Source organism: Corvus moneduloides, chromosome 15 (assembly GCF_009650955.1).
Source record: "Corvus moneduloides isolate bCorMon1 chromosome 15, bCorMon1.pri, whole genome shotgun sequence".
Taxonomy (NCBI): Eukaryota; Metazoa; Chordata; class Aves; order Passeriformes; family Corvidae; genus Corvus; species Corvus moneduloides.
In genome coordinates this window covers 929,144-955,451 of record NC_045490.1, presented here as the reverse complement: position 1 = coordinate 955,451, position 26,308 = coordinate 929,144, and the positions used below count along the sequence as shown (strand labels likewise).

At 47.0% G+C, this 26,308-nt stretch overlaps 1 protein-coding gene and 1 long non-coding RNA gene across 3 annotated transcripts in view; one reads left to right on the top strand and one right to left on the bottom strand.

The window, feature by feature from the left end:
* Window positions 1–1,432: 1,432 nt before the first annotated feature.
* On the top strand, window positions 1,433–5,034 carry LOC116451319. Its single transcript, XR_004243171.1, has 2 exons — window positions 1,433–1,849; window positions 3,058–5,034. It is a non-coding gene; the product is annotated as an uncharacterized LOC116451319 (long non-coding RNA).
* Window positions 4,775–26,308, bottom strand: part of NR3C1 (nuclear receptor subfamily 3 group C member 1) — a 61,212-nt gene continuing 39,678 nt past the window's right edge. For both annotated transcript variants that reach the window (XM_032124594.1, XM_032124595.1), the window contains exons 4-9: window positions 25,563–25,679; window positions 20,641–20,919; window positions 18,048–18,192; window positions 12,807–12,937; window positions 9,886–10,043; window positions 4,775–9,035 (exon numbers count right to left, since the gene is read on the bottom strand). In XM_032124594.1, coding sequence (XP_031980485.1) covers window positions 8,883–9,035; window positions 9,886–10,043; window positions 12,807–12,937; window positions 18,048–18,192; window positions 20,641–20,919; window positions 25,563–25,679 — 983 coding nt within the window. In that variant the 3' untranslated portion in view covers window positions 4,775–8,882. The remainder of the gene's footprint in view (window positions 9,036–9,885; window positions 10,044–12,806; window positions 12,938–18,047; window positions 18,193–20,640; window positions 20,920–25,562; window positions 25,680–26,308) is intronic.

Below are 26,308 nucleotides of genomic sequence, written 5' to 3'. Positions count from 1 at the left end.
CTGGGTGGTGACGCTGCTGATGGGCAGAGCCTCTCCCACAGGCCCTGGCTGGTCACTGTGGGCATTAAACCAAAAAAAAGAGATGGTGCAGTGCTGTCTGTTGGAACCGACATCAGAGGAGCCTCCTCGGGCAGCGCTGCTGTTTCACATCGATGGCTGATCCTCCACAAGTGCGCCGTGAGTCTGGGTTGGGTTTGGTGGCGGTTGGATTAGTTGGGTTGGGCTGGGTTTGGTGTTGGGTTGGGCTGGGTTTGGTGTTGGGTTGTGGCTGGATTTGGGATTGGGCTGGGTTGTGGTTGGATTAGTTGGGTTGGATTGGGTTGGATTTGGTTTGCAGTTGGATTGGGGTTGGCTTGGATGCTTGAGGCCATTTCTTCCTGTCCTGTCACCAGCTGCTTGGAGAAGAGGCAAAGCCCTGGTTCATGGACACCAGCTGAGCACAGGGATGGGTCAGGGGTAGCCCAGGGCAGAAGTCACCTGCACAGAGCCCGAGGATGCAGGGATGTGTTAGCAAGTGCATGATGGCTTAATTATTCTAACGAACCAGAAACCTCAAAGCAATTATAGTTTGTACATTTGGGCTAATTCAGATTTTTAGCTTTTGGGAAATAAAGATTAAAAGCAAAGGTTTTTAAAGAAATAGCCATTTTAAGCTCTATTCTCTGGGTGAGGAGCTGATTGTTTGCAGATGGGCTCAGCTGGTAATTTAGCACGACGCTGACGGCTCACGAGGTAGCACCTACTTATTACTTATTGTAAATCCTCCCTTCTGCTAATGAACCTTGTTCTGCTTCTAAACCTCAGACAAAAGGGTCTAGAAAATCACACCTGGGCTCTAAACTCACTGACGCAGGCAGGAAGGGGAAAAAGTCTGCAGCAGCCGGGTGCCCCGGAGACCAGCCTGGCTCGGATTAGGCGGGGATGGCAGAGCGGGGTCTGGAGCTGGAGTGTGGGGGAGTTTGAGCAAACCCATCTCCCCAGGGAGATTTCTGTGTCCCTTCTGTGTCCCCATCTCTTTGGGAGCCCCCCACAACCCCTGTCGCTTCCATTGGCTGCTCCCCCAGGCCTGCCCTGCCCCAGGACTGAGCTGTTACCCCGGACAATCAGATCATTAAATACCTGCAGATTGCTCAGAGCTTTAATTCACAGCCACCTGGGAGTGAGGAGCAGAGCAGGAGAGATGAGTGATGGGAGAGGCTCCAGGGATGAGCCCCAGAAAGGCTGGAGTGTGGCTGGCAGTGAAGGTACCACCGGGGTGAGCATTTCCCTGGCACAGGGGGCTGGAAAGGGCTTAAAGCTCATCTCATCCCACCCCAGGCATGGGCAGGGACACCTCCCACTGTCCCAGGCTGCTCCCAGCCCCATCCAGCCTGGCCTCGGACACTGCCAGGGATCCAGGGGCAGCCACAGCTGCTCTGGGCACCCTGTGCCAGGGCCTCTACCACCTCCATAGCCAAGAATTCCTTCCCAATATCTAACCTTGCCCTCGGTCAGTGGGAAGCCATTCCGTGTGTCCTGTCCTTGCCCTTGTCCAAAGCCCCTCTCCACTATCACACAAAGTTCAGTGCTCATTTCCAGCTGATGGCACCGTGTCCCCGCTGTCCTGGCAGCCAGCAAGGGGCTTTTCCCAAGGCTGCCAGCTTGGGAAAACCAGCTCTCGTTCTGAGCTAGTTACCTCAGCCAGCTGCAGCCGGGCCTGGCAGCACGGTGACACCTCGGTGAGAGCACGGGGACAGCACGGTGCCACCTCGGTGCCACCGCCACCTCCGTGGGGAGCCATGGATGGGCCCACGCCGAGGACAGGGATGGAGCTGCCCTCCCTCTCCCACTCCCAGGGATCCTGGAGACGGTTTGTTCCTTTTCAAAGCTCATTAATTTTGCTGCAGCCATTACCTATCATAAATATTGCCGAGTCTGGGAGCTGCACGTGCTGCTTCTGCCTCTGTTTTACTGCTGCTTATTTTTCGCTAAGTTTGGGTTTGGCTGGGTTTTTGTTCAGTCCCTGCTGCTGGGTTTTGGTTCAGTTTTTGTTGCCCTGGGTGGTACCGGGAGCGCAGCAGCTCCGGCCCCGAGCAGAACCAATGACTCCCCGCCGTCCCCATCGCGCTGCTGTTTATTATTTATTTCCCCAGCAACGGGGATATATTTAGCCCGACAGCTTTGAGCTGTTTCAGCCCCATTATGCTCAGCAAATGCAGCAGCCCGGGGCAGCGAGCGGTGGCCGAGGGGCAGCGGCAGCAGGAGCCCCCCGGGACCCCAGGGGGGACCCCCGAGCTGTCCTTGCCCCGGGCAGGGGCTGCGGGACGGGAGGGTGTGAGAGCCGCATCCCTCGGGTTCCCTTTGACTTGCCAAGGGTTGGGTTGGGCTGGGTGGATTTTTAAAAATTATTTTTAGTAATTGCTCTGTTCGAGGCTTGCAGGCCGGTCCTGTGTTTGTTTGGGGTAGGAGCACGTGCAGCTCGGCTGCAGCCCAGCTGGAGAAATTCTGCCTGCCAGCCAAAAAGGGTAAAAAAAGAAAGGGTAGGAGAGAAATGAGGAATTAAAACCGCTGGGTTTTAATTTTGGATTTGTTCTTGCAGGAGCCCAGATAGGGGAGTGCTGGGGCCAAGGCAGGAGCCCGGGGAGACCTGGGTCACTGCCTGTCCCCCCATTTCCCCTCTCAGCTCCTCAGGGGTGCAGCTCCCCATATCCAGACCCTGGAGGTGATTTCCCCTCCATGCTCTGCTCCCTGGGGACACAACCCCTGTGCCCCCTGCCCGGCCCTGGGCACACCAGGTCACTTTTCTCAGCAGGAAGTGTCACCCCGTCCTCCTTCATTAGCAGCACAATTAGTTGCCCACATTTGGTGCTGCCTCGGCAGTTTTGCCCCAACCTTTTTATGTGGTTTGATCTCATATCAAGAGATCCCATAATTAGAACGATTCCACTTACTTGTTATTTTTTTTAACCTAAGGTTCCCTGTTGTGACCTCAGAGAATATTCTTAATTATGCTCTGGAGCTGTGCCAGGCCTGTGATGGATTGGATAAGGGTATTTACTGCCACCACCCCTACTCTAGGTTGGATTTTATCAGCTGATCCATGGGCTCAGGCACTGGACATCAATGAACTCCTTTCTGATGGTTCCTCTCCGTGCTGCTCCTCCAGCCAGACTGTGATAAGTTCAATATTTACACTTTTTTATTTTGAAATGTTCATGTTCTATATATAAAATATTTACATAATGTATCTTCAGGTTTACCAATAATTAAAATTATCAGTAACCCTGGTAAGGAAATGCACCAAACTTGCTGGTCCCTGGCAGGAGCCCGGCAAGAGCACTGAGAAAATCTGGGAGCCCCTTTGGGATAACCAGTAATGTACAGCCAAAGAGTCTTTTAGTCTGTAAAACCCCAGAATTTGTGTCTGACACAGCACAGCGCCGTGTGCCCAGAGCTCGACATGAGCTCATGCTGCAGAGGGGATGCAGCCAGGGACAAACCAGCCCATTGGGGACCATCCCAGGGGCAAACACGAACTCAAAAGCTCAAATCTTAAATGTCAAAACTGTAAAAATGGCCTCTTTTCCAAACCAGTCTGAAAGGCCATCATTTTACTGGGATAATGTGAACACAGCAGAAACCACGAATTGCAATCACATGCTGGGCTTCCTCCAAATTTCTTGGAAGCTGAGGGTAGAGCCCAAGAAAGCAAATAGCAGCAAAACAAGGTGGCAGGTGAGGGAGAGCTACAGCCCGTGTCCCAGCCCATGCCCAGGGCCGTGGAGCACAGGAGGGTGCAGAGGGAAGCGGCAGAAATCCTGCAAGGAATCCCCTCGTGGGCCGCAGATGCTTCTGCTATCAATGCTTCTGTAAATGGGATGGGACAAGGGGGATTTCGGGTGGAATGTGACCACACTGAGGACTTGCTGCACTTACCATGGGGCCAGAGCCCATGAGCCACTGAGCAGTTATTTATCTCAGTGTCCGATGGCTCTCCTTAAAGCATCTTTCCATAATTGTTGCACAGATAAACGCGGTTATCGTAAATCCCGTTCTTGTCTTGCCCCTGACCCCCAGCTGCAGTCATCCAGCCTGGGAATTACCGAAGGGAAATTTATGTAAGCTTTGTTTTAATTGCAAACAATTCAAAGAAATCATTCCCTGCTGGGAACTCGGCCTTTTCTGCTGCAGTTAAATGAGATTTTATTACAGCACGACTCGCTCTGTGGCTCGGGGGGAAGGCTGAGCTGTGCTGTTCGGGGACTGAGGGGTTGGAAACGTCGAAAACTCCAACGGCCACATGGCAGGGAAGGAGCTTCATGGCAGCATCTTCTGTTCCAGAGCTGAGACTTTCTGAACCCAAGTGCAGCATCTTCACAGCCAGAGAGAGGCTCCTTCAGCACTGCTGATTTACCAAGTCCTTGACCCTTTTTCCTGGGTTAAATTCTGTCTCTGCACAGGGCTGGGCTGGGTTCCCACCACCGGTCCCCTGCCTGGGACTCCTGTCCCAGCCCCCACCTGGGGAGCCCCAAGGTTTTTCAGTACACTTCCCTCTATCACTCATGTTTGGCAGCTGGCACCGCCTTGGGAGGGAGCTTTTATCACATTTGGGTGAGTATCAGACACTTGGGAACCACTGCAGTGACAAAACACATTCAAGATCATGGAATCAAAGAGGGATTTGGGTTGGAAGGGACCCAGCGACCCTTAAACTCATCCAGTCCTTCCCCTACCATGTCGGACCCAACCCTCTCCAGGACCACAGTAAAAACTCCACAAAAGCATTTTGGAGCCATTTAATGAAAAAAGCAGAATTTTATTATATGGTTTCTGTCCATTATTCGGCATTGCTGTAAATGGCTCACATTTACTGCAACTTCTGTACAGATGTGTGGCTTTGTATTACCAGAACAGCAAATTTAAATGAAAAAATAAATGTTCAACAATTCCACACAAGCTTTTACAGTCCAACATTTCACTGAGTAGGTGAAAACTACAGACTTGTTACTACAGAATTATTCAGCATGAATAAAAAACTACAACTTTTATTTTTAAACAGGAGTCACTGGTTTAATTTCTTCTTTTTTTTTTTTTTTTAATGCTGTTTAAAATTGCTGTGATAAAAATAATGATTTTTTAATAATGCCATACACTGGTATGATATAGGATTTGTCCCCAGTATATATCTTTTTGTTTAATATACAAAATAGAATAATGACCCATCGCTGCCTCTGCTGTTGGGCAGGGGGTTGGAGGTGGGGTGTTCCCACACACTCACAGCCTTCCCTCAGACACGAGGCCTCCGCATGGAGAGGCCCTCGACCGTCACGGGAAATTTGGTTCCTATGAGACGTCGATGGCTCAGCAAGCCCTGGCTGCAGATTGGGATAAGGGTAGAGCGTGACTGGTCTGTGACCATGGAATCCCAGACTGGACTGGGTTGGAAGGGACCCTAAAGCTCATCTGTTCCCCCCTGCTACGGGCAGGGACACCTTCCACTATCCCACGCTGCTCCAAGCCCCATCCAACCTGGCCTTGAACTCTTCCAGGGATATAATAATACAATCTTTATAAAATCTCACTCTAAGTCATGTCCCTGAAGTCCTCCCTCTCTAAAGTTCGGCTGCGGGGTGTTTCCCACAGCCCACGTTCATCCAGGCACTTCCTCCTTTCCTACCTTTTCCTGTGGAAACGGCGAGGTCATTTTTCGGCATTGATTGGCACCAGTCCCCACCCCCCTCCCCTGCCCTCCCCTCGTGCCCCCGCGCCCCCTGTCCCGGTGTCCCCCTAAGGCCATTGCGAGTCCTGAGCTGCCCCCGTCGTCCCGGGCGGATCCGTGCACTTTGTGATAAGGCACTGAAGGGCCAAGGCCGGAATTCTCCCTGCTTTATCCAGAGTGCAGGGACTCCCCACTGCTACACGGACTACGGATAACAGGACACGGACTTCTCACTGCTGGCTACAGCACTACGGAGTCTCACTGGTGAAGTTTAAACTGAACAGCACGTACAGGACGATTTTTCCTCTAACATCACAGTTTCCTTTGTTTTTCCTTAAATCCAGAGACTAAAAATGAATATACAGGCAAACAGACACAAGGGGCAGAGAGCCTCTCCTCCTGTGTGACCGGTTCTCTCACGAGGGGATCACACAACCCCAGAATTTGGGTTGGAAGGGATCTTAAAGCTCATCCAGTTCCAACCCCTGACTCCATCAGCTGTTGGAGTTCACTGCAGTTGCTTTTGCTGGCAAAAGTGACAATTTGGGATCCCGGCACCCCGACCCACACACGCTGTCCCCAGGCTCCGACCAAGGGCTCTGGGGATGCAAGTTTATAAAACATTCTCCAAATTAAGAGCAGGTTTCCCCTGACCCCAAACCCCACCAGTACACACTCCTATCTGTATCGCAAACGGGCGTGGGAGGATTCCCAATGACTTGGGCTGCAAGTTGTAATTAAAATCCTGACCTTTACCCATTACAAAATGTAATTCCTTACAGATCAAAGAAGAGAGTGATTATTTTCTTTTATTAAAGATGCTATTTTACTCCAAAGTACTGAATATAGGATCTTTTTTAATAGCTATAACATTCAAAAAGAGCTTTAAGAAAGGATGAGAATTGAGTTTCCTATTTCAGCTGGAAACCAAGGTCTGCTCACTGTAGAAATGTGCTGTGAACACCCCACACTCTGTATTTACATATTGCTGGCACCTGGATGTGGATTATTGCCCAATTTCAAAGCTGTTTTTGCTGGGGGAGTGAGGCTGTGTCTGAGCCCCCGGGTCAGAGCCGTGACAGTTTTTGCAGTGGGGTCTGGCTCAGCCGTGCCTCGGGAGCGGCTCCCGACCATACAGATAGGAGTATCCCACCCAAAGCCAACGGGAATTTGTACACAGTGATTCGATAAACACAAGCCCAGCAAACCCTACAAGCACCCTTGGAGCACAGGTTTTCCCCTCTGAACAGAGCACTTCTTTGGATACCAACACCGACAGCCCCGGTGCTGCCTCCGGCCAAACCACATGGAACGGTTCCACTCAGCATATTTGTGACCCCTACAAAAAATATAATTACATGTATCATGATAAAGCAATCTGTCATCTAAAAATCATCCTTATTATACACTATACAAGCTATTTTACAATCATTTAATAAATTGCTTTTAAAGCTGCAGTAGCCCTTCCCTTCTTTTCTTGGATCAGCAAATATACTGATTATACATATTTGAAACTATAACTAAATATAAAAATATATTAGGTTTTGTATTTTCTCAGATGATCTTTCTCATTTCTATTACACAAACAATCTGGCCACTTTGAGTAAAAATCAAATTTTAGAGTGGCTTAGTAAATATTTCAGTTTTGAAATACAGAAAATTGTTAAGGTGCACGTAGAAAAGGCTACTACAGCTTCTAAATGTCGAAAATATCCTCATCAATGGCAACAAGGAGAAATCCACAAGGCCTATGGGAATTTATGGCACGCCAGGAATTCAATGTGAAGGGCTGCAGCCTTACAAAGACAGAAAGTTTGACAGACAACTCTAAGACCACGAACTCAGTAGCGGAGCTCTCCTGCTCTCCAGGAAAGAGGATGGAGCAGTCAGTGAAGGGTGGAGATGTGGAATTGGGTCTCTAACCAGGCGAGTTTGGAGCTGGGAGATCCAGTCCCAGCTGCGTGAACAAGTCCCCAGAGAGGAGGATTCCAGAATCCTACAGGAGAACAAACCCAGCTGCTGGGTGCACTCACACGTCCTCCCCTGTCCGTGGGGTCTCCAGAAATACTTGTGTGATGACAGCTTTAAGTGTATAGAAAACTGAGTATCTCCACACAGAAGTAAACTTTTCTGAAGCTATGCATATTTTCCTGAAAATTTCCTGATGGGCAGTCAGGACTGATCTTCTTGGCATCAATGCAGCCCGTGACTCTTTGCGTTATGGCTGTTGCATCATATGCAAAAATCAGGCTTCTTTGTTTTTTTTCAATATATAAAATAACCTGCTCATTTACATCCAGTTAGGACTGGGTTAATTTTCTATGAATCTGCATATCCAACACTTTTGCAATGTACCAAAAGGATTTGTTTCATCTGGGTCTACTGAAATGAGATTTGAGAGTGTTCTCCCACCCACCCTGGCCCTTAGAAAAAGCCCAATTTTCATGGCTGCTTTGCCAGTTGAAAGCGTTAGGTTAGAAAAGCCCAACCCAGTTTCACGTGAATCTACTCGAGTATTTACTGTCTAGAGGTTGTTTAGGAAAGCTACGAGCTGCCCCACCTTAAAAAACCAGCTGTACAATAGGCATCTTGAAGTATTACAAAAAAATTATGTAAGAAAAAATGAACAAGCCGAGTTCACGGTATATAAAGTTAAAGGAAATTGCTAAAACCAGACAGTAATAGCTATAAAAGGCACAACTTCCCTTTTCTGATATACACTTGTAAACTTTCTTCAGGTTACATGCATAAACCAAAATACTACCTTAACTTTAAAAAAAAAAAAATCCAAAACACTTTACTAAATTAAAAAAAAAAAAAAAGCCTAAAAAATTGTCTCCGGCCAACTGCAGCAATTAATTAATTAATTAGCAGAATGTTCGTAACAGCCTCAGAGCTTGTCACTGGTGGTTCGATACATCCAGGGATGGTGCACGAGGGGAGAGAGAAAATTTCTGCCAAAACCGATTTCTTTTCCTTTCCTTTCTCCCCAATTCTTTCCCAAACGTGAGAAATCTCCACTGCTTCTCCAGCCTAACTCTTGGCCCTCTGTAAACCACATGTAGTGCATAATTACAAAAGAAACACCTGCGAGGACAAAAGGAACAAGGTCTGTAGGTTTTCTCTTTACAAAACAAAGCTATCGTGTGATGGTTTCTTAAGGCAACCCTTTGTGTTAAGGCAGTCACTTCTGATGAAACAAGAGCTTCTTGATATTTCCATTGGAATATTTTGGTATCTGATTGCTGATGATTTCTGCCAGCATTTCTGGGAACTCAATACTCATGGATTTATCCAAAAATGTCTGGAAGCAAAAGCTCAGAAGATTTTCAACCACCTACGAGTGACAAGACAAAGAATTACTTGCACACGAAGACGTTCAGAGAACATTCACCTTCCTCCTCCCCAACTCCTGCCCACAGGATGGGGCTCAGGCAAGACGTGCACAGGAATCCTCATTTAGTTCATTAATAATTATTGTCCATGGCACTCTGGTATAAACCAAACAAAGATTGTGCAAGGCTTTACAAACACTGAGGAGATTTGGTACCAATTCCCACTCCATCAGATAAATAACACACACATGGATAAGCTAAATGAGATCCTTCCAGGTGCTTGGTACAGTAACAAGAAAAAACCCAGTAATTCTGAGGTCTCAAAGTTACCCTTGTCTTAAACACTGCTTTGTGCTACATGAGTAATTAAACTGCCACAGGAGACAGTCTGAATTGGAAATTCCTTCAAAATTAGATCACTGCTAACACTACACATAGTGCTGAGGCATTGTTTTAATGGAATTTCAAACTATTCCATAAATTCTGTACTCACTGGGCTCTGAGATAACACTGCTTTTAAAAGTCACATCTCTGCTTCTACTGCAAAATCAGTTACAGTTCCTGAGTCCCTCTTTTTTAAAGCCATAGAATTTTTAAAAACTGAAGAGACTGAAAATGAGCTTAATTATATAATGAATTGCTGTGGATTGCACTGCAGAGGCAGCCTGAGACGAGCATGTTCAAGGCTGTCAATTTGCCTTTAGTGAGACAGCAGAGGAGCACGACCTCCTCCTCCTCCTCCTCCTCCTCCCTGATATTTGTCCCTTTAAATAAAAAGAGCTGGAGGAGACCACTGTCCCCGCCCCAAACGTATTTCTCTGGAATGCCTGCAGCATTCCTGTCAGGACTTACATCATGCATAGAGTCCAGCAGTTTAGTCAGTTGATAAAATCGCTGCCAGTTCTGGCTGGAGTTCCCTTCCCTCTTGACGATGGCCTTGCCCAGCTCCTTGATGTACGTCATGCGGATCTCCTCAAACAGGGACTGGCTCTTCAGGCCTTCCTTGGGAACTGCAACATGGACACCAGCCTTTAAAACACTAAAACTGAAACACGTCATTATTTCAGTTCTCTTACATTGCTTATGTGGAGAGGGAATCTTCATCAGGAGCTGTGGTGACAGGACAAGGAGCAAGAGGGGAAATGCAGGTTAAAATATGGAATTCTTCTGTGTGAGGGTGGGGAAGTCCTGGCACAGGCTGTCCAGAGAAGCTGTGGCTGCCCCATCCTGGGAAGTGTTTAGGTTGGAATGAGATGAGCTTTAAGGTCCCTTCCAACCCAAACCATTCACTTCCAACCCAAACCATTCTATGAAAATGAGAAAAAGAAAAAGGACTTGGATCGACTGAAATGACAGCAGAGAGACAAGGAGAGAGCAGGATGGGACAGGGACCAGCTGAACGCAAAGCACAGGCCTGCTGCAAAATAAAAAAAAAAACAAACCTCCAAAGGTATCCCACCAAAAAACAGTGGGAAGGGAACTGGACCATGGAGGCAACAACACGCAGCCCTGGAAGCACCTTGATGCAGAACCACCAGGGGCTCCTGTATTCTCCAGGTCCTGGGAAATGTGGTATTAGGAAGGTTCCATAAAAATGCTGTGTGCCCAGGGAAGAGCAAGGGCAGGATCACAGGAAGGCTTGGCTTGGAAAGGATCTTGGAAGATCATCTGGTTCTGAGCCTCCTGACACGGATCACGTAACGGGACCAGGCAGGGCAGGGACAGGCTGGACAACAAACGGACTGCCCGAGCCATGGGGAATCTGGGCATGGACAGTCTGGGACAGGGATGGGACACTGAGACAGTGCTGGCCAGAGGAGGAGCTGGGGACAGGAACCCGAGGCCTGGGGATTCAAATCCAGCTGCAGTCCCTGTGCCTACATCCTCCTATGGGGATGGTTCTTCCAAAGGCCAAGGACCACCCTGGACAAATGGAGCACGGGGACTCCAGAGGTCCGTAAGGTGCCTCCTTTGAAGCCTCTGATCACCTCAGGGAAGTGAAAGAGCTGAGACAAAGGTGACCGAAAGCACGAGAAGAGGACAGAGGCCATTAAAGCACATTCCCTTCCTTAGGAAACCCAACCTTCCCCACACTGTCAGCCTCTGAGAGGCTCTGGAATGAAGTCTCTTGCCTGCCTTGCCTACACAGGAGATGAAACTTGTCAACTGTTTCAATACTTCACATGGAAAAGGTCTCTGAGCTACGTCTGTGTGTGAGCTACAAGTCTAGACCTGTGTGGGATTCCTGTTTTACTCCTCCTCCTCTTCTCTTGGAAAACTTAACACAGAAACACAATCAACAAACTCAAATTGTCAAGTCGTGGATTAAAGAGCTATAGAAATTTCAGCCATTCAATTGGAGAAGTTCCATGATGTACCACTCACACAATGTATGTCCTTAATGAAATGAAGATAAATTGTCTCCCACTGGAAATCGAGCGGAGAGGCCTCTCTGGGCACTGCCAGCTCCTGCCCAGCCCCGCTGCTGGAGGGGCTGAATTCTGCCAGTGCTGCCTCCTCACCACTTCTGCCACGGAAATTTCACCATGGAAATTTCCAGCTCCTGTAAGGAAAGTTGCCCTAAACCACACCCGAAACACTTGAGGAATTTTTGGGAGAAATTTCAGAATCAAACAGGAACTGTTTGAAATCTGCAGTTTCAGGGAAGTTTTAAGTTCCTACAAAGCCCACGGCCGTGAGAGTCGGAAAGTTCCCTCTGAAAAGAGCCCTTGTCCCAGTTCTGGGCTTGGCAGCGAGGCAGTGCTGGGCACGGCCAGGCTGGTGGGGCACCGGGCACTGGGGGAACTGGCCATGGCACCCTCCCACCGCCCTGCCCACAGCCATCACCCCCTGCCCTGACACGTGAGCAGTGCTGGGGCTCCCATTCCTCCTGCTCCTATCCGGAAAAAGCCCAAGGTGAACAAATTCTCATTTCTGTATACGAATCAATGCTATTACTGGAAACATTAAAGATAAGGAATGTTTACACCCTCAGTGTAATAAACGTAGTAATATTTACTTTTCATCACATTTCAGGTCCCTTCCAAGCCAAACCACCTGACGAGGATGATGCAGAAGTACCGAGGTACGCTGACAAATCTTCACTTGCTCTGCTGCTCTTGCTACCTTTCAAACATGCTGGCACCTCTGTCACGGCTCTGAACCAGACCCCTCGTGCCAGGCAGGAGTAGGAACACGTCAGTCCCTGCCTGAGGCAGCTCCCTCGGGATCCTGTGACCGTGGGATGGGAAGGGATGGGATTTCCCAGGACACAGAGGCTGTCCCGGCACGAGATGCCTGGCTCACACCCGCCCGAGCACACACTCACACTCACACTCACACTCACAGTCTCTTTGCTGAGTGAATCCCTGCATTGCAGTCAAGCCTGGGCTGAGCCCAGATCCTCAGGAGGCTCCAGCCCCACGAAGCACAGGGAGAACAAAGTCACTGGATACCAGTGATATCAACAGAGGGGAAAAATAACACTGTAAAAGGTGCTTACACATACTCACTTATATAAGTTATGTTGTCTCAGGTTAGTTTATTTCTGTATATTCTAAAAGGACTACTTCTGACTCTGCACTTTGAACTTTCATGCAGTACAGACAGAATTTACTAAGCTGTGACTTGTTTAACTGCAGCATATCCTACCTAAAGGTAAGAACCAGCACGTAGCATATTGTATAAATCTATCTCACAATATCTATTGCAAATCCACCACATACTTCTGTACACGCAAATGCAAAAAGCTTGGTACTGAGCTGTTCACCTACTTGTAGAGAGGAGAAGCAACGTCTTCATGCAGAGATACTCCTCGTAGGAGACTTGGAGCCGGGAGAGCTCTCGGGCCACCATGAGCATGTGTTTGCATTGTTCATACATACATGGGAGATTCATCCTCTGCCTGAGGAATAAAAGCACAGGAATCAGTGAAATGTCCGGCTAGCTGCACGTTCTGGATCTGTTTTTCCACGCTGCAGATGAGGAGCTGTACGTGAGCCACCGCACAGCAAAGGACACTCGTTTCCCAGTGAGCCCCTGAGGTGACTGCCTCGGTGACACAGATGAACACTGGCCCCGAGCGTGGGACGAGCACGGTGACGTCCTGAGTCCCAGTGCCTTTACAAAGGGAGCCTGTCTGCACCAAGGACTCAGCAGCAAGCTCTGCTATCAGCAGCTGTCAGCACCAACGTGACACAGAAATCAAGTTCAGTCTGAGTTCCCCGAGCCTGGCGGTCCCAGAGTATCTCATCTTCCTAAGGAAACCTGATGGAGTGCCACATTAAAACTGAGATTTCTCTCATTCTTTCAACACTTTTGAGAAGCGCACCTAATTTAATGCAGATTTATATATTTACCAGTATCTTCCTGTAACTTCTCAGTTTTCTAAGTGACTTTATACTTGTGCCTATTTTCCTGAAGCAATGACCAGCACTGCAATTAAACTTCATTATCTTTGTACTGTAATAAACATGTTTCTAACCATAAATGGAAGGTCATGTTGACAACAAAAGGCAAATCTTGGAATCAGAATAACAAACATTATGTTTTTACATATTCTTCTTTTTCCTATTTCAGTGAAGCCTTGCATCAAGACAGGAACTCCTTTTATTTAATACCTCATCTGACACAGCAATCCTGCTTATGTGTGCTCGTACAGCTGGTTACTGTGAATTAGTTTTGAGTGGGAAATGAAGAACAGACTAATTCTGAAGAGTGTAAGACAGATTTATGCTTTTCCATGGGTTTTCTTTTGTAGAGAAAAAGACAAGCAAAATAACCCCATGCAATGAGTACACAATCTCTCTGCAGTGACGCCAGCACTTCATTTTTTGTTAATGATGTGTCACCTTTCCTTGGTGTCACCTATGCAGCATTATAAACTACACAGACACAAAATGGGATCCCTGTGGGAGTTACGAGTAAGATTTGGTTATGAAACTACAATCCCTCCAAAGCTGATCACTTTTACATTCTCCCTTCCTTAGCCCTTAGGGAGGATTATACAAGGTACCCTCACGATCATTCTGGGAAACCCGGAGTGGAAACAAGGAACAGCCCTTTCACCACGGGGAATTCTGATGGCTTTTGGAAGACAGAAATACCAACTATTGAAACTGTATTAAAGCAGACCAAGCACAACTGCAAAACCCCAGCATTTGCAAACACAGCTGTTGGACAATTCCTTCCATGTGGAACTTGAGCATGTGTGGCACAGCCCAATTCTACGGACACAGTGTGTGGGCACTCACAGCAACCCAGACACCCTGGCTTTACCTCGGGATTCCAGCATCAGGGAGCACCAGCAGGAACACAAAGTGCACAGGAAGTAGCGCTGTGTGAAACAGGAGTGAGTGCAACGCTGGCTGTGGGATGTTTCTCAGGGCACTTGACACAAAGGCACCACTTGGCTGGGTGGCAAATGCTGTCCTGGCCCCTCTGGGCCGTATCAAAGGGCATCTCACTTCAAATTGAGTAATTTAAAGCCATTCTCTTCCAGGACTCAGCAGTTTGCCTCACGTAAAACTGTGCCCATTTCTGGGCAGAAGGTTAAAATAAACATTATGAAAGGGGTCAGCCTGTGGTTTGTTTCTGCCTGCTGGGAATGCAACTCCATCCACGAGGTTGAGGATCCAGCGGAAGACACAGAGATTTTGGGCAGTGCCAAGGCTACACAAGCTGTAGTTCCTAAACTACAGCAGCCACAGCCCCTGTGTTCAGCGAGGTCTGGGCACAGGGCGGCTCTGCCCCGTGCCCGGTGTCAGAGCACGGGAGGCTGATTCACCGCCTCGTCCCAGCGCTGCCACACGCGCTGGCAAGAGCTCCCAGCCAGTCCCATCCTGGCCAGGGCACATCAGATGATCTCAGCTGGCACAGGGAGCTGTCCTGGGGACATGCCCGCGGGGTCACGGAGACAGACCAGGACAAGGGCAGGGCTCAGGGCTCGGCTTGCTCAGGATCCCAGCTCCCCTCCCTGCACAGGGCACTCACCAACCCCACGGATTCACTCGCCCACACGCAAACCAGCTTCAGGGGTGCTACACTCACCTCACTGGAACAGACACAGTGCTTGGTGAGGACACCACACAGCTGCCTTCTCAGCTGGAACCACCACAGAACCAGGCTGGGCTCCCTGACCTCGTCCTTGTCCCCCAATATCCGCCCCCCGTGCCTCAGCCCAGGCCCGGAGCACAGGGACGTGCACGTGGCTGAGGCAAGCACGGCAGGGCTCTCACACTGCTCTGAGTCACTCCTTCTGCAGAGCTGTACAACACCAAACCCCAGTAAACAAGATGCTGCTGTTCTGAAAACCAGATGACACCGACTCCACACAAGGAGTTACAAAAGAATGTTGGGGAAAAAATTCAAGGAACAAGGCAATTGACAAAACATTGCTTATAAAACTGATATCACTTGTTGTCTTCCTATTGAAACCCACCAGTACAGCCACCCTGCATGGCACATGAGATCAGAAGGACAAATGAGTGACCTCACATCTCCCCAGCAAGGAGCTACAGTGACAAGCATGGAACCAGAGTCAAAATCCTGAGGCCCAGGACTTGCAAGAACTTCTTATCTCAAGCTGGACAGCAATTAAATGGCATCTGCTGCTCGATGAACACAACTGCGCACTGTCACTGTGCTCACTGTAATTTCGGGCACACTGTGACATACCCAGAGGACGAAAGCTGAGACAGAACCAGTGCCAGTTCCAGCAGGGCATGTTTTGAATCACAGACTGGGGAAACAGGGAAAAATCACAGGTTTAAACCCTTTCCAAGTACTAAATAATGGCCTAAAGCCTAAGATTTATTCAGCTGCCAAACTTTTCAACAGCTTGATTCAAGTTTCATGTGTGTCTGTATAAAAACACGTATAATATATATAAAATTGCCAGCTAGTATAGACATACCTCCATAAAAAATAAATAAATTACAGGAGTACAGACATAAAAGTGGAATATTCAATAAATATTCAATTTTTAGGAGAAGACCGAGCAAATTACTAATCTGCCACTTTCAGATTTAAGAAGAGAATTTAATCTTCTCCTCCACCACACACTGTGAGCTACTGGATATTGCTACTCCATGTAGGTAACAGTAACTACACAGGAACACACTGGACAGGGCTGGCACAAGGATAAATGATGTTGCTCAGATGCTTGAGCAGATACATGAAGCTAAAGAAAGTCTAGTTAATCCCATAAAGAAATCAATCAATAACTGCAGTTATGCCCAATGGAACCACCAAGTCTTGGAGACACCTCAAAGATGGAGTTTCCCTTCCTGAAGCTGAAGACACTGAACTGTACCAAACATGAGGGTAAGTCTTGAAAGCTCAGAAACTAAACCAATAGTTTTCTAAACCCCATATAAAACCCAAAGAGAATTAAACCAGAAGCAGCTGCCCTTCTCTGTGGCCAAGGCAGTGGCTCTGCGCTCGGGTGTGGGTTTTGCCCCTGCCCCACTGGCAGCAGCTGTGCAGCCCCAGCTCAGCACCACTCCCCAGCTCTCACCTCAGCTATCCCACGTGGACACATCTCATCACCCAAACCCAAGTGTATTTTTGGCCCAGCTGCCCCCCAGCTCTGCCTGTGCAGAGCTCTCACAGCTCACTCGGTGTTTGTCAGGTTTTACCCTGAGGTGGCTCTGTTTTATTGAGGGATGGCACATAAGAAGTTATGACCAGAGAGTTTTAGAGAACCTGCAGCCCACTGGAGAAGGAACTGCAGTTCTCTCAGTCAGCTCCGTGTTTCATTGAAAACAAATGTCACTCTGCTCTACGATTTACCAAACCGTAGCTGGAAGGAATTTGGGAATTACTGTTTGCTGTAACAGCATTACCCTTGCATTTCTGGGGGTTTTCAAGAGTACCAACACCTAGCAGTGAAGCTCTGTGGTTCTGACCCACTGATAGAACAGCAGGAGACCTCTGACTTACAGCAAATCAGCTGTTACTGCACTTAGTGACAACATCAATTACCACAATTCCACCACGCAGAGACCATTCTGCTCCAGGGACACATTCTAAGCACTTTAATAAACACAAGGACACAAATGGGCCATCACCTGCCATCTCCTCCTCAGCCTTTTTAAAAAATGATTATTGTAAGGCAATGATTACAGTTTACAAAAGCCTGGATAAACATTTACAATGGAAAAAAAGAAAAAAAAGGCAAGGGAATAAATAAACATGAAATATAGAAATGGCTGATCCACAGAAAATGTAACAACTATTATATTTTTTTAAAACACAGAAAATATTTGGGAGATAGGATTTTGAAGTGAAATAAAACCAAAGATATTAAACTGTGCCAAAATCAGGCCAATGGTATTGCCTCCATATCAAAACCAGAAAACAGAGACATGAATAGGATCCAATCACCTCAGCAATCCCAAATTCCCTCTTTCCCTCCTCTACAGCATGGAATTACTGCACAGCACAAATCTGGAAAAATACAAGGAAAACAATGTGTGGTGCAAGAAAAAGTATGTTCAAACATTCCACCAAATTCAACTTTGCTTGAAAGTTGACAACAAGTTCAACAAGAAAATATAAATCAGGCAGGTTCTTCCATCTTTAACCTGGTCTTTTCAGCCCTAATTTCATCAGACCAGATAGAAATGTTTCACTCTGGCACTGGTAGGGCCATACTGCCACTTTGATACACTGAACAGACAGAACATCATGCAATTTGCCAAACCCTTCTCTCCATCCCAGGCATATTTTTAGCTCTGACTGTGTTGGCTCTGATGAAATGAATGATTCTAGTGAATGGTGCAGGAACCGTCACAATATGGAATGTTAAAGCACAAACACCTCCCACAACAACTTCTGGATATAAATACACTTAATATCTCAATTACCTTCCGTTTGACTTAGCGAAAAATGCCAAGCAAGCTGCTGCTAAAAAACAAGTGGGAAAGGAGAGGCTGGTGTGGGATCTCTGGGAGGGTTCAGCACCCTGTGATTCACCCCCGAGGCAGAGCCCAGCACTGGCAGGTCCTACTCACTCGTTAATGATCAGGTCTGGAGCAAAGCACAGCAGGTTGCCATTGGACTGCTTGTAGGATCTCCAGCCTAAAGCAAAAGCCATCAGGAACATCCAGGAGTACTGCAGGAGGGTCATTTGGTCATCCAGGTGCAAATTTCGGAAACCTGGAGAAATAAAAATTGAGGGGGGGGATGGTGTCAGCTGCAAAAAAGCAACAAAGGACAAAGTGTGACTTGGAAAAGGAGCAGGGTTATGAGCAGCACAACTGCTGTGTTATCAGTGTGTAGGTACTACAGGGAGTAAAAGGGATGCAATATTAAAAATCACAGCATAGATGTGCGTGGTTATCTGGCAGTGATGGTCAGGCAACAATTATAGTTCACACACACTGTAATGCACTGGGCTGCCCTCCAAAAATAACAGGCTTTGCTACTTTTCACGAGACCAGTCTGCTAGACAATAAATGATCTAATATCAGATTTTGTGCCTATTCAACAACAATTGCACACTGAACCTACAAGTACTGCATTAGTTACCAGCATTTACTGCTTCTCATCTCCTGTGTAGCATGAACAGAGCCAGCTGAACAAGGAGGAAATGAGTAAAACCTGACAATTGGTCCCTCAAAGAGTCTGAAAATGCCACCAGCTTTGGATTTGCTGCATCAGTTCCTATCAGATCCAGCCTACACTTACCAAGAAACTATCATGCCATACGGAGCCATTATTAGAGCCTGAATACAAGTTGATTTTATCTATTTTTATTAAGCATCTGACATCTAAAGAGCTCATAACATCTAAAGAGCTGCTTCCTGAAGCTGTGCCAACAGACAGAGCCAGTGGATGAACGTTTAACAAACCTGGTGGGTCTGAACACAGCCCCTGGCTTTGGAGGCACCAGGAATGACCAGGTACCACCTCCAAAATACAAAGAAAGGGTTTCAAAGTGATTCCAATCTTGCTGGGTCAAACCTTGAAATCTGTGCTCAAACCCTCCCCAGGAAAAGGTTATTTTGAAATCCCAACTAAAGGGTTTGGCAAGGAATGCTGGCATGCTGTCAGCATGGCTGATGGGCTACAACCAGCAGCAGGATATACAAATTAAACACTCATGAGGAACCACCTAAGCAAACAAAAGAAAGGAGATAAAAATTGTAAGAATAGTTGCTATTAATGTAGTTATTAAAGAGAAGATCGGCATTTTCATTGAGAGCATAAGCTCTAACCTGAAGGGTTTGGCTAATTACAAAAACTGTGCAGCAGAGATGATGAACACAGAAGTGTTTTATAAAATGGAATCTAAATCTGGATCTGGGAATACCAGATGGTCTCCCAAAAACCTGTCCCAGAAGGAAGTGTGTGAACCTCTCCTAGAGCAGACTGAGCTAATTCAGCACAACTGCCCAGTGCACACAGCCCTGACACAGAATCCCAGAATCACCGAGGTTGGGAAAGTCCCCAAGACCAGAGTCCAACCTGTCCAACCTGCCCCACCCTTGTCAACCAGACCCCACACAAATCTCTCCAGTCACATCTCTGCTGGACATAGATGCATTGGAGTTTTCCAGCCTTTCTTTCCCACTGTTAATTTATTTCCCCTGCTCAAAGAGACACAGTTATGACTCATAAATCTCATTATCAGGCTTTTTTCTTTTTTTTTTTTTTTTTTGGCAGACCTGTTCTGTGATGTTATTTTTGGGCAACCTATGCGTCATGGAGGTGTTTTTGCCAGGGTTTTTGAGAACAGGTAGTGAACAGCACTGACAGGGGTGAGAGGGAGATAAACGCTGGGCTTTGTTTTGTAGGAACAAACATCTTCAGCTCCCCTTAGCCTTGGCCTCTCCAACACAGATGCCATGTGTTGTGTCCAAGGCTGAGATCTGACATCACTTCTTCCGTGTCTCACTGTGTTTTTAGATGGGAGCCAAAATAGCAGCAAACCTCCCTCTTTGCCCAGGTCAGAGTCAGTTTGAACAGAGCTGGAGAGAAAATAACGCCTTGACTTCCACCCTGGAGCTGGACAGTGAGGGGGAGTCAGAAAAGAACCATCCACGAACGCAGGCCCAGATGAGCCAGCACAGTGATGTTGGTCTGCAGAAGTCAAGACAACCTCACTGCTAAAAACAGTCAAGAAATAATTCTTTACTGCCCAGAGCAGCTGTGGCTGCCCCTGGATCCCTGGCAGTGCCCAAGGCCAGGCCAGACAGGACTGGGAGCACACTGGGGTAGTGGAAGGTGTCCCTGCCCATGGCAGGGGTGGCACTGGATGGGTTTTAGGATCCCTTCCAACCAAAACCATCCTGGGAGCCCGTGAATCTGAGGTGGAGACAGAGCTAATACAAATAGCTCTCAGTAATACTTTTACAACAAATATCCATTTTAATAGGAATTTTAGTAGTCAATGGTCAAAGTGTTCAAGTAAAATGACCTAATTTGAAGCAAATAAATGTTCACATCTGCAATTTTTTCTGCTTTTCTGCTTTGGAAGTACCTGAGACATAAACAAGCCCCGATATTACCAACACTTCATCTGTACAGCTTTGAGGGAAAACAAAGAGGGATTCAGGTTCAATAGGAAGCCTGCAGGCAGCCTTCCCCGTGTTCGTGCATTACCTGGGATTGCCTTTGCCCACTTGACTGCAGCGACCACCTGGCGGCCCCCCAGCATGTTGAGCGTGGAGAGGATCCTCCAGCTGGAGTCGGGCAGGGAGCTGTCGTAGCCCGAGTACAGCACCTCGGGCTCGATGACCTCGAGCAGGGACACCAGGGTGGGCGTCAGCTGCGGCAGCGACGCGGGGACGATGCTCTTGCTCCCCGCAGCCTCCGGAGCCTCCCGCGCCCCCGCCGCGCCGCCCTGCTGCAGCCCCTTGATCTTCTTCTTTGTCTTCCGAGCTGGAAAGGGTGGGGAAACCGCAGGTGAGGGCATGGAAATGACCACACAGAGATAAACACAGCAGAGGAAACGCCGCTTTCCTCTCCCCACAGCTGGGATGGGGCAGTGAAACCTGCAGCATTTGTTTGTGAAGTCAGCAACTTCGCACTCATTCCAAGTCAACTTCCAGTGAAAATAATACTTCATATTTTAATAAAAGTCACATTTACGCCAGTGCTTCAAAATGTTCAGTAATGTCTGCAGGTCCTTTACAAGGCTGACTCTAAAATACAAGGCCCAATCCCATCATTAGAAATATCTGCAGGACTGCACACTTTAAAAGTTCCTTTAAATACTAAGCATAGAAACTAGGCAAAAGAAAGGAAAAAAAATATATTTAATGGGTAAGAAGTTACTGGATCTCTTGAGCCAGGGAAAACAGGTTTTTTTTTTTTTAAATGCTGGGCAGGAGGAGCTTTTTCTCTTGCCAGCTCTCTTGCCTATAAATCACTGCTGCGTAATTAAACCATAAAACTCATTCGCCAAATAAATAAAACATCACACAGAGATGTTAACTGTAAACTACAAAAAGCTGGAGCAACAATTTTATTAGCATCTTGCCCCTAATGGAGTCTCCTGCTTGGCTCTGGCTCTCCTGGATGCAGGCGGCCACACGGAACTCGCTGTTTAACGGAGCCCAAACAAGCCCAGCTCCTTCCCTGGGTGCCTCTGTTAATTAATTGATTTCTGCTCTGGAACTTCCAAGATAAATCCGTAGCCCATAAAAGCATCACGTAATGTGGTTGTGCATTCCAAGCTCCTTCTGACCTGTTCAGAATCCCTGAGCACCCAAAATGCACCAACACCGCAGTGCCAGCACACAGAACCCCTTCCTGGACCCGCTCCTCCCTCTGGCTACCACGGAGCCTTCGGAAAACAACTGCCAAAGACAAGGAATCCTCTACAGACCTTGTATAAATTGTGTTTTCCCAAAGTTTTGTAGACTGGCCACATGTGCCAAGCCTGCAATGAGGGAATAGCAACAGTTGTTCCCTTGGAGCAAAGAGCTTCTTTTTATTCTTGTCTCAATTTTGAAACAGCTGCTTCAAAATCCTTTCATATTCTGGCATTTTTTGCCCCATTATCCATGTTCTGAAGAGCGAATGAACTGCTTTGACTTAAATTTAGAAGCACATGCCTTCAGCTTCCTGCAGACACCTGGATGGAGTATTTCCAGCCCAGAAAGCCTGATAAAATGATAATCAAAATAAACAGATCTGATAAGACAAATTATTATGCAAGAATTTTTATTAGGCTGTTACCAGTCCTGACTTAGATATATAGTTGTACCTCACCAAAAAAACAAAGAAGGTTGAGATAATGCATTTCTTTGCAATTAATTTTCAAATAATAAAAAGACCACTAATTTAAAGCCAGCTCCTTAGGGCACGTTACAGGAGATAACCCCCACAGATAAACTCAGCACGGAGAGAAAAGCATCCAAGATTTTCTGTTCAAAACAAACAAAACCCCCCCAAGCCCCAACCTCCTGCAGTCTGGCATCCACCAGGCTGCAGAGGCTTCCTCCTCCCTGCCTGGTGGCAGATGGCCCAAGCACCTGAGCCAGGTGGGCGAGGCACCTGCCACCACCCCCTGGCAGCCACGGGCACCAGGCACTGTCCTTCTAAACTGGGAACCAGAACCAGCACACTGCAGGCAAAGCAGGGCGAGGAATTTGAAAGAACAAAAGATTCCTCAAAAAACTGAAATAAATTCCAAGTGAAGACTGCAGAAAAAAACTCCTTAATTGCCAAGTTTAACTGTAAAATGTGGCATGAAAAGCCAAAAAAATTATGAGACCATTTTTTTCAGGCATAAAACCTAACAATAAATCTTTTCTTCCAGCACATCACAAAGAGAAAGGGTGCCAAGGAACACCAATTAACGGTGGGAGCGGAAATGAGAACTCAAGGAAATAAAGGCTGGAGTACAAAATACCATTATTGGGCTGCATAAATCTCTGGTACCTGCAAGCCTGATAGTTTGATGTTTTTCCAGTCCCCTATGCTCAAAAAAACATGCAGTAGAAAAAAGAAAGTTCCAGAAAAGCATGATAAGCAGGACCAAAGGTTTGACTGATGGACTTGAGGTCTTTTCCAACATTAATAATTTTATGGCAAAAAAAAAACCTAATAGAAAATTATCAAGTGACTGGAAAGGGCCACTTTTAACTCAGGACAAGAACAGGCCAATTAAAATATTGCACGATAGAATGAATGAATGAATGAATTCATTAATTTAAAAATAAGTTAGTTTTCTACCCAATATCTAACAGTGAAATCCACTGTAGGTTATGAGAAACTGAGAGATACCCAAAACAGGGCAGGTTGCTGGAAAAAGTCCAGCAGGAAGTCAGGTGAGTGCAAGGGGCCCAAGGACTGATGGGCTGAACACTGGGATCTCTTTTGATCGTTCACTGGTTTGCTATAACCATTGTTTTTGCACTGAGGATGCAGCTGGGGACTTTTCAAAAAGAAATTACTGTCTAAAAAACATGCAAATTTAATTATCTTTTAAACAACAGTCATTCCTGAACTGTGACCCTAAAATAGACAAGATAAAAGAAACTGGATTTTAGTATCTTCTGCACTTTATGCTGCCTCCCAGTTTGCTTTTCTGCACACCAATTCTCCAGCTGTTCAGATCTACCCCGTTTTCTCTTGTTTTCAGGGTGTTTTTCACCCTTTCACACTACTCTGGGTTCTTCCATTTTGTGCTGCTGAGTTCCTAGATTCCTTTTCCCTCTCAGCCATAAAAGCTTCCCTCTTCCCACCTTCTCCAACTACTTATATAACAAAATCCATCCTCCAAAACCTCACTGTTCTCTAGGATCCTCTGTGCCAAAATTCAGACAAACTGCCCTGGGAAGGGCTCCAACCTGCACGTGGAGAAGTGACAAGAACCTGACGTCATCCCACTGCATTTCTGTGCTGCAGAAAGGCAGCTCAGCGTGTCAGGGCCAGGCTGGACAGGGCGTGGAGCAACCTGCGCTAGTGGAGGGTGGAACTGGCTGAGCTCTGAGGACCTTCCCAGCCCAAAGCACTCCATGATTCTCTGATTCCATGTCCTACAGCCTGACACTGCAATACTGGTGTCTACTGAAAGTGATGCAGGAAGGGAAAAGCTTACAATGGGAGTGCTAAACCTTACTGTTAGAGAACTATTCCTTACTGTGAGAGTAATTTTTCACACAGATAAATATATGAATATCACAAGTGTATTTTGAAAACAACTATGAAGAGAAAAAAATAGAAATAAACCTTAACCAAAATGCATTCTTTTCCACCTCAAAACCAAACCTGTGGGGTTTGGCATTCTTTAAGCTGCCTTTAGGCTCTGGTGTTACCTGTCCTTGTTCCCATCCACACTGGCAGGGCAGTGACCTGCCTCCAATGGACACCAGAAGCAGGCAAGATGCCTGTCCTGCTCTAACCTCTGAAGGATGAGGTCTAGCCCACTGGGAGTGTCCAAAACCTGAATCCAGCTCCTGGGAGACACTCACAGAGCACCTGATGTCCTTTAGGGATTTATTTCAGAACCCACTACTATAGATTCTGGCTGTACCCTTCTCTCCTGTGCACAGATCATGACAACAGCTCAACAAATGGAGCAGCACCATCCCATCCTCTGGCAAATGTCCGCCCTGAAGGAGGGGATGTGCCTGGAAGGGCAGGTACAGTCCCCTGCAGCCCAGGAAAGTGGTGCTGTGTCCTCCTGAGGGAGCTGGGAGCAGAAGAGGAAGGAAGGATGTGCTAACACAGCCTCCAGCCTGTGCTTCACTGATCTCTTAAACTTAACTCATCACTTGCATCTCACCAAGGATAGTATCACCGACTGAAATGAAATTCCATTCATCCTTGGAGCTGACAAATACATCTTTGAAGTTTTTATTTTATCTGACAATTTTGATTATACAGATACCACCAGGATAACTGCACTAGTAAGTGCTGCGTTAATCTCTGCTGCTCAGGGAAAACCAGCAAACATAAAATGAAGCTGACACTAATAAAAGTGTTTTATGCCACTTTACAACTGCTGCTAAATCTCTGGTTGATGTGGCCTTCAGATTCTCACAAGCCATTCAGGACTCAGCAGAGAACAACTATGTGCTGGTATGTTAAATTTAACCAACCTTTAGTTCTGGAGAAATTTTGACAGCTATTTAAGAAGTATCCACAGCACGAACAAAAATACTTCCATTTTCTTCAGCTGGAAGATGTAATCCCAACTCCCATCCCTGTCCTCCGTGGTCTCAGTGTCAGGTCACTCAGACAGCACACCCTCCCGCAGGTGTTACACCTCCCTCCAGGTGTTCTCCGAGAGCTCTGCTGTCTCACATTCCATGAAAAAGCCATGAGATGTATGTGCTGACAGGAACGGAAAACAGCCCTGGTTTGTGTGCGTGACTCACTTCTATTGAACGTACAGAGACACCAACTGAGCACAGACAGGAGAAATTGCAGCACAAACCCTCCTGTCTCTCACTACAACGCTCATAAAACGCAGCACTTGCTTTGAACAGATCCCAGTGGTGCCCGAAGCGCTGCTCCCAGCAGCAGGGCCTCCCCTGGCTGGGGCACGAGCTGAGGGCTGCCTGTGTTACCTTCCAGGTTCATGCCCGCCTGCAGACACTTGCGGTAGCGGCACGCGGGGCAGTTCTTCCTGCGGATCTTGTCGATGATGCAGTCGTTCCTCCCGGCACACAGGTAATTGTGCTGCCCTGGGCACAAACAAACACAAACAAACGTCAGCTCCCAGCACGGCAGAGACTCCAGCCAGCCACTCCTTCAGTGACATCAAGGACCATATAAAACCTTTACCTGCTGCACTGCCTGTCTTGCAAGAACATCAGTATCCACCTGATTTCACATATCCAAACCCAATTCTCGTGTTCAGACCTCAAGGCCAATACATTTAGGTAGAAATCCTATTTTCTATCTGTTAACACCAGGCAACTTCTATTTTTAAAACTATTTCCCCCTGCATTTACCAAAGCTGCCTTCTACAGCAGGTTTCCCATTTTTCTGAAGAGTTTGCCAAGGGACATAAATAACGTGCACAAACACATTCTGAGAAAACACTTGTAAACATCTCTACAGAGCACAGACACAGCTTCATCAGCTGGAAAGCCATGGAACCTTCATGCGACTTACAGCCTGAGTTGGACAAACCACGCTCTCTGACATTTTTATGGATTTGCAGATTCTGAGCAAAACTGACCCTAAAAACAAGACAAGTTGAAGTACATAAACTAAAATAACTGTATTTCTTAGCTGTTTAGAGCAGGGCAACAGAAGGATCTATTCTTAATTATCTGAATTATATGAATGAATGTCTGAACGTAACTTA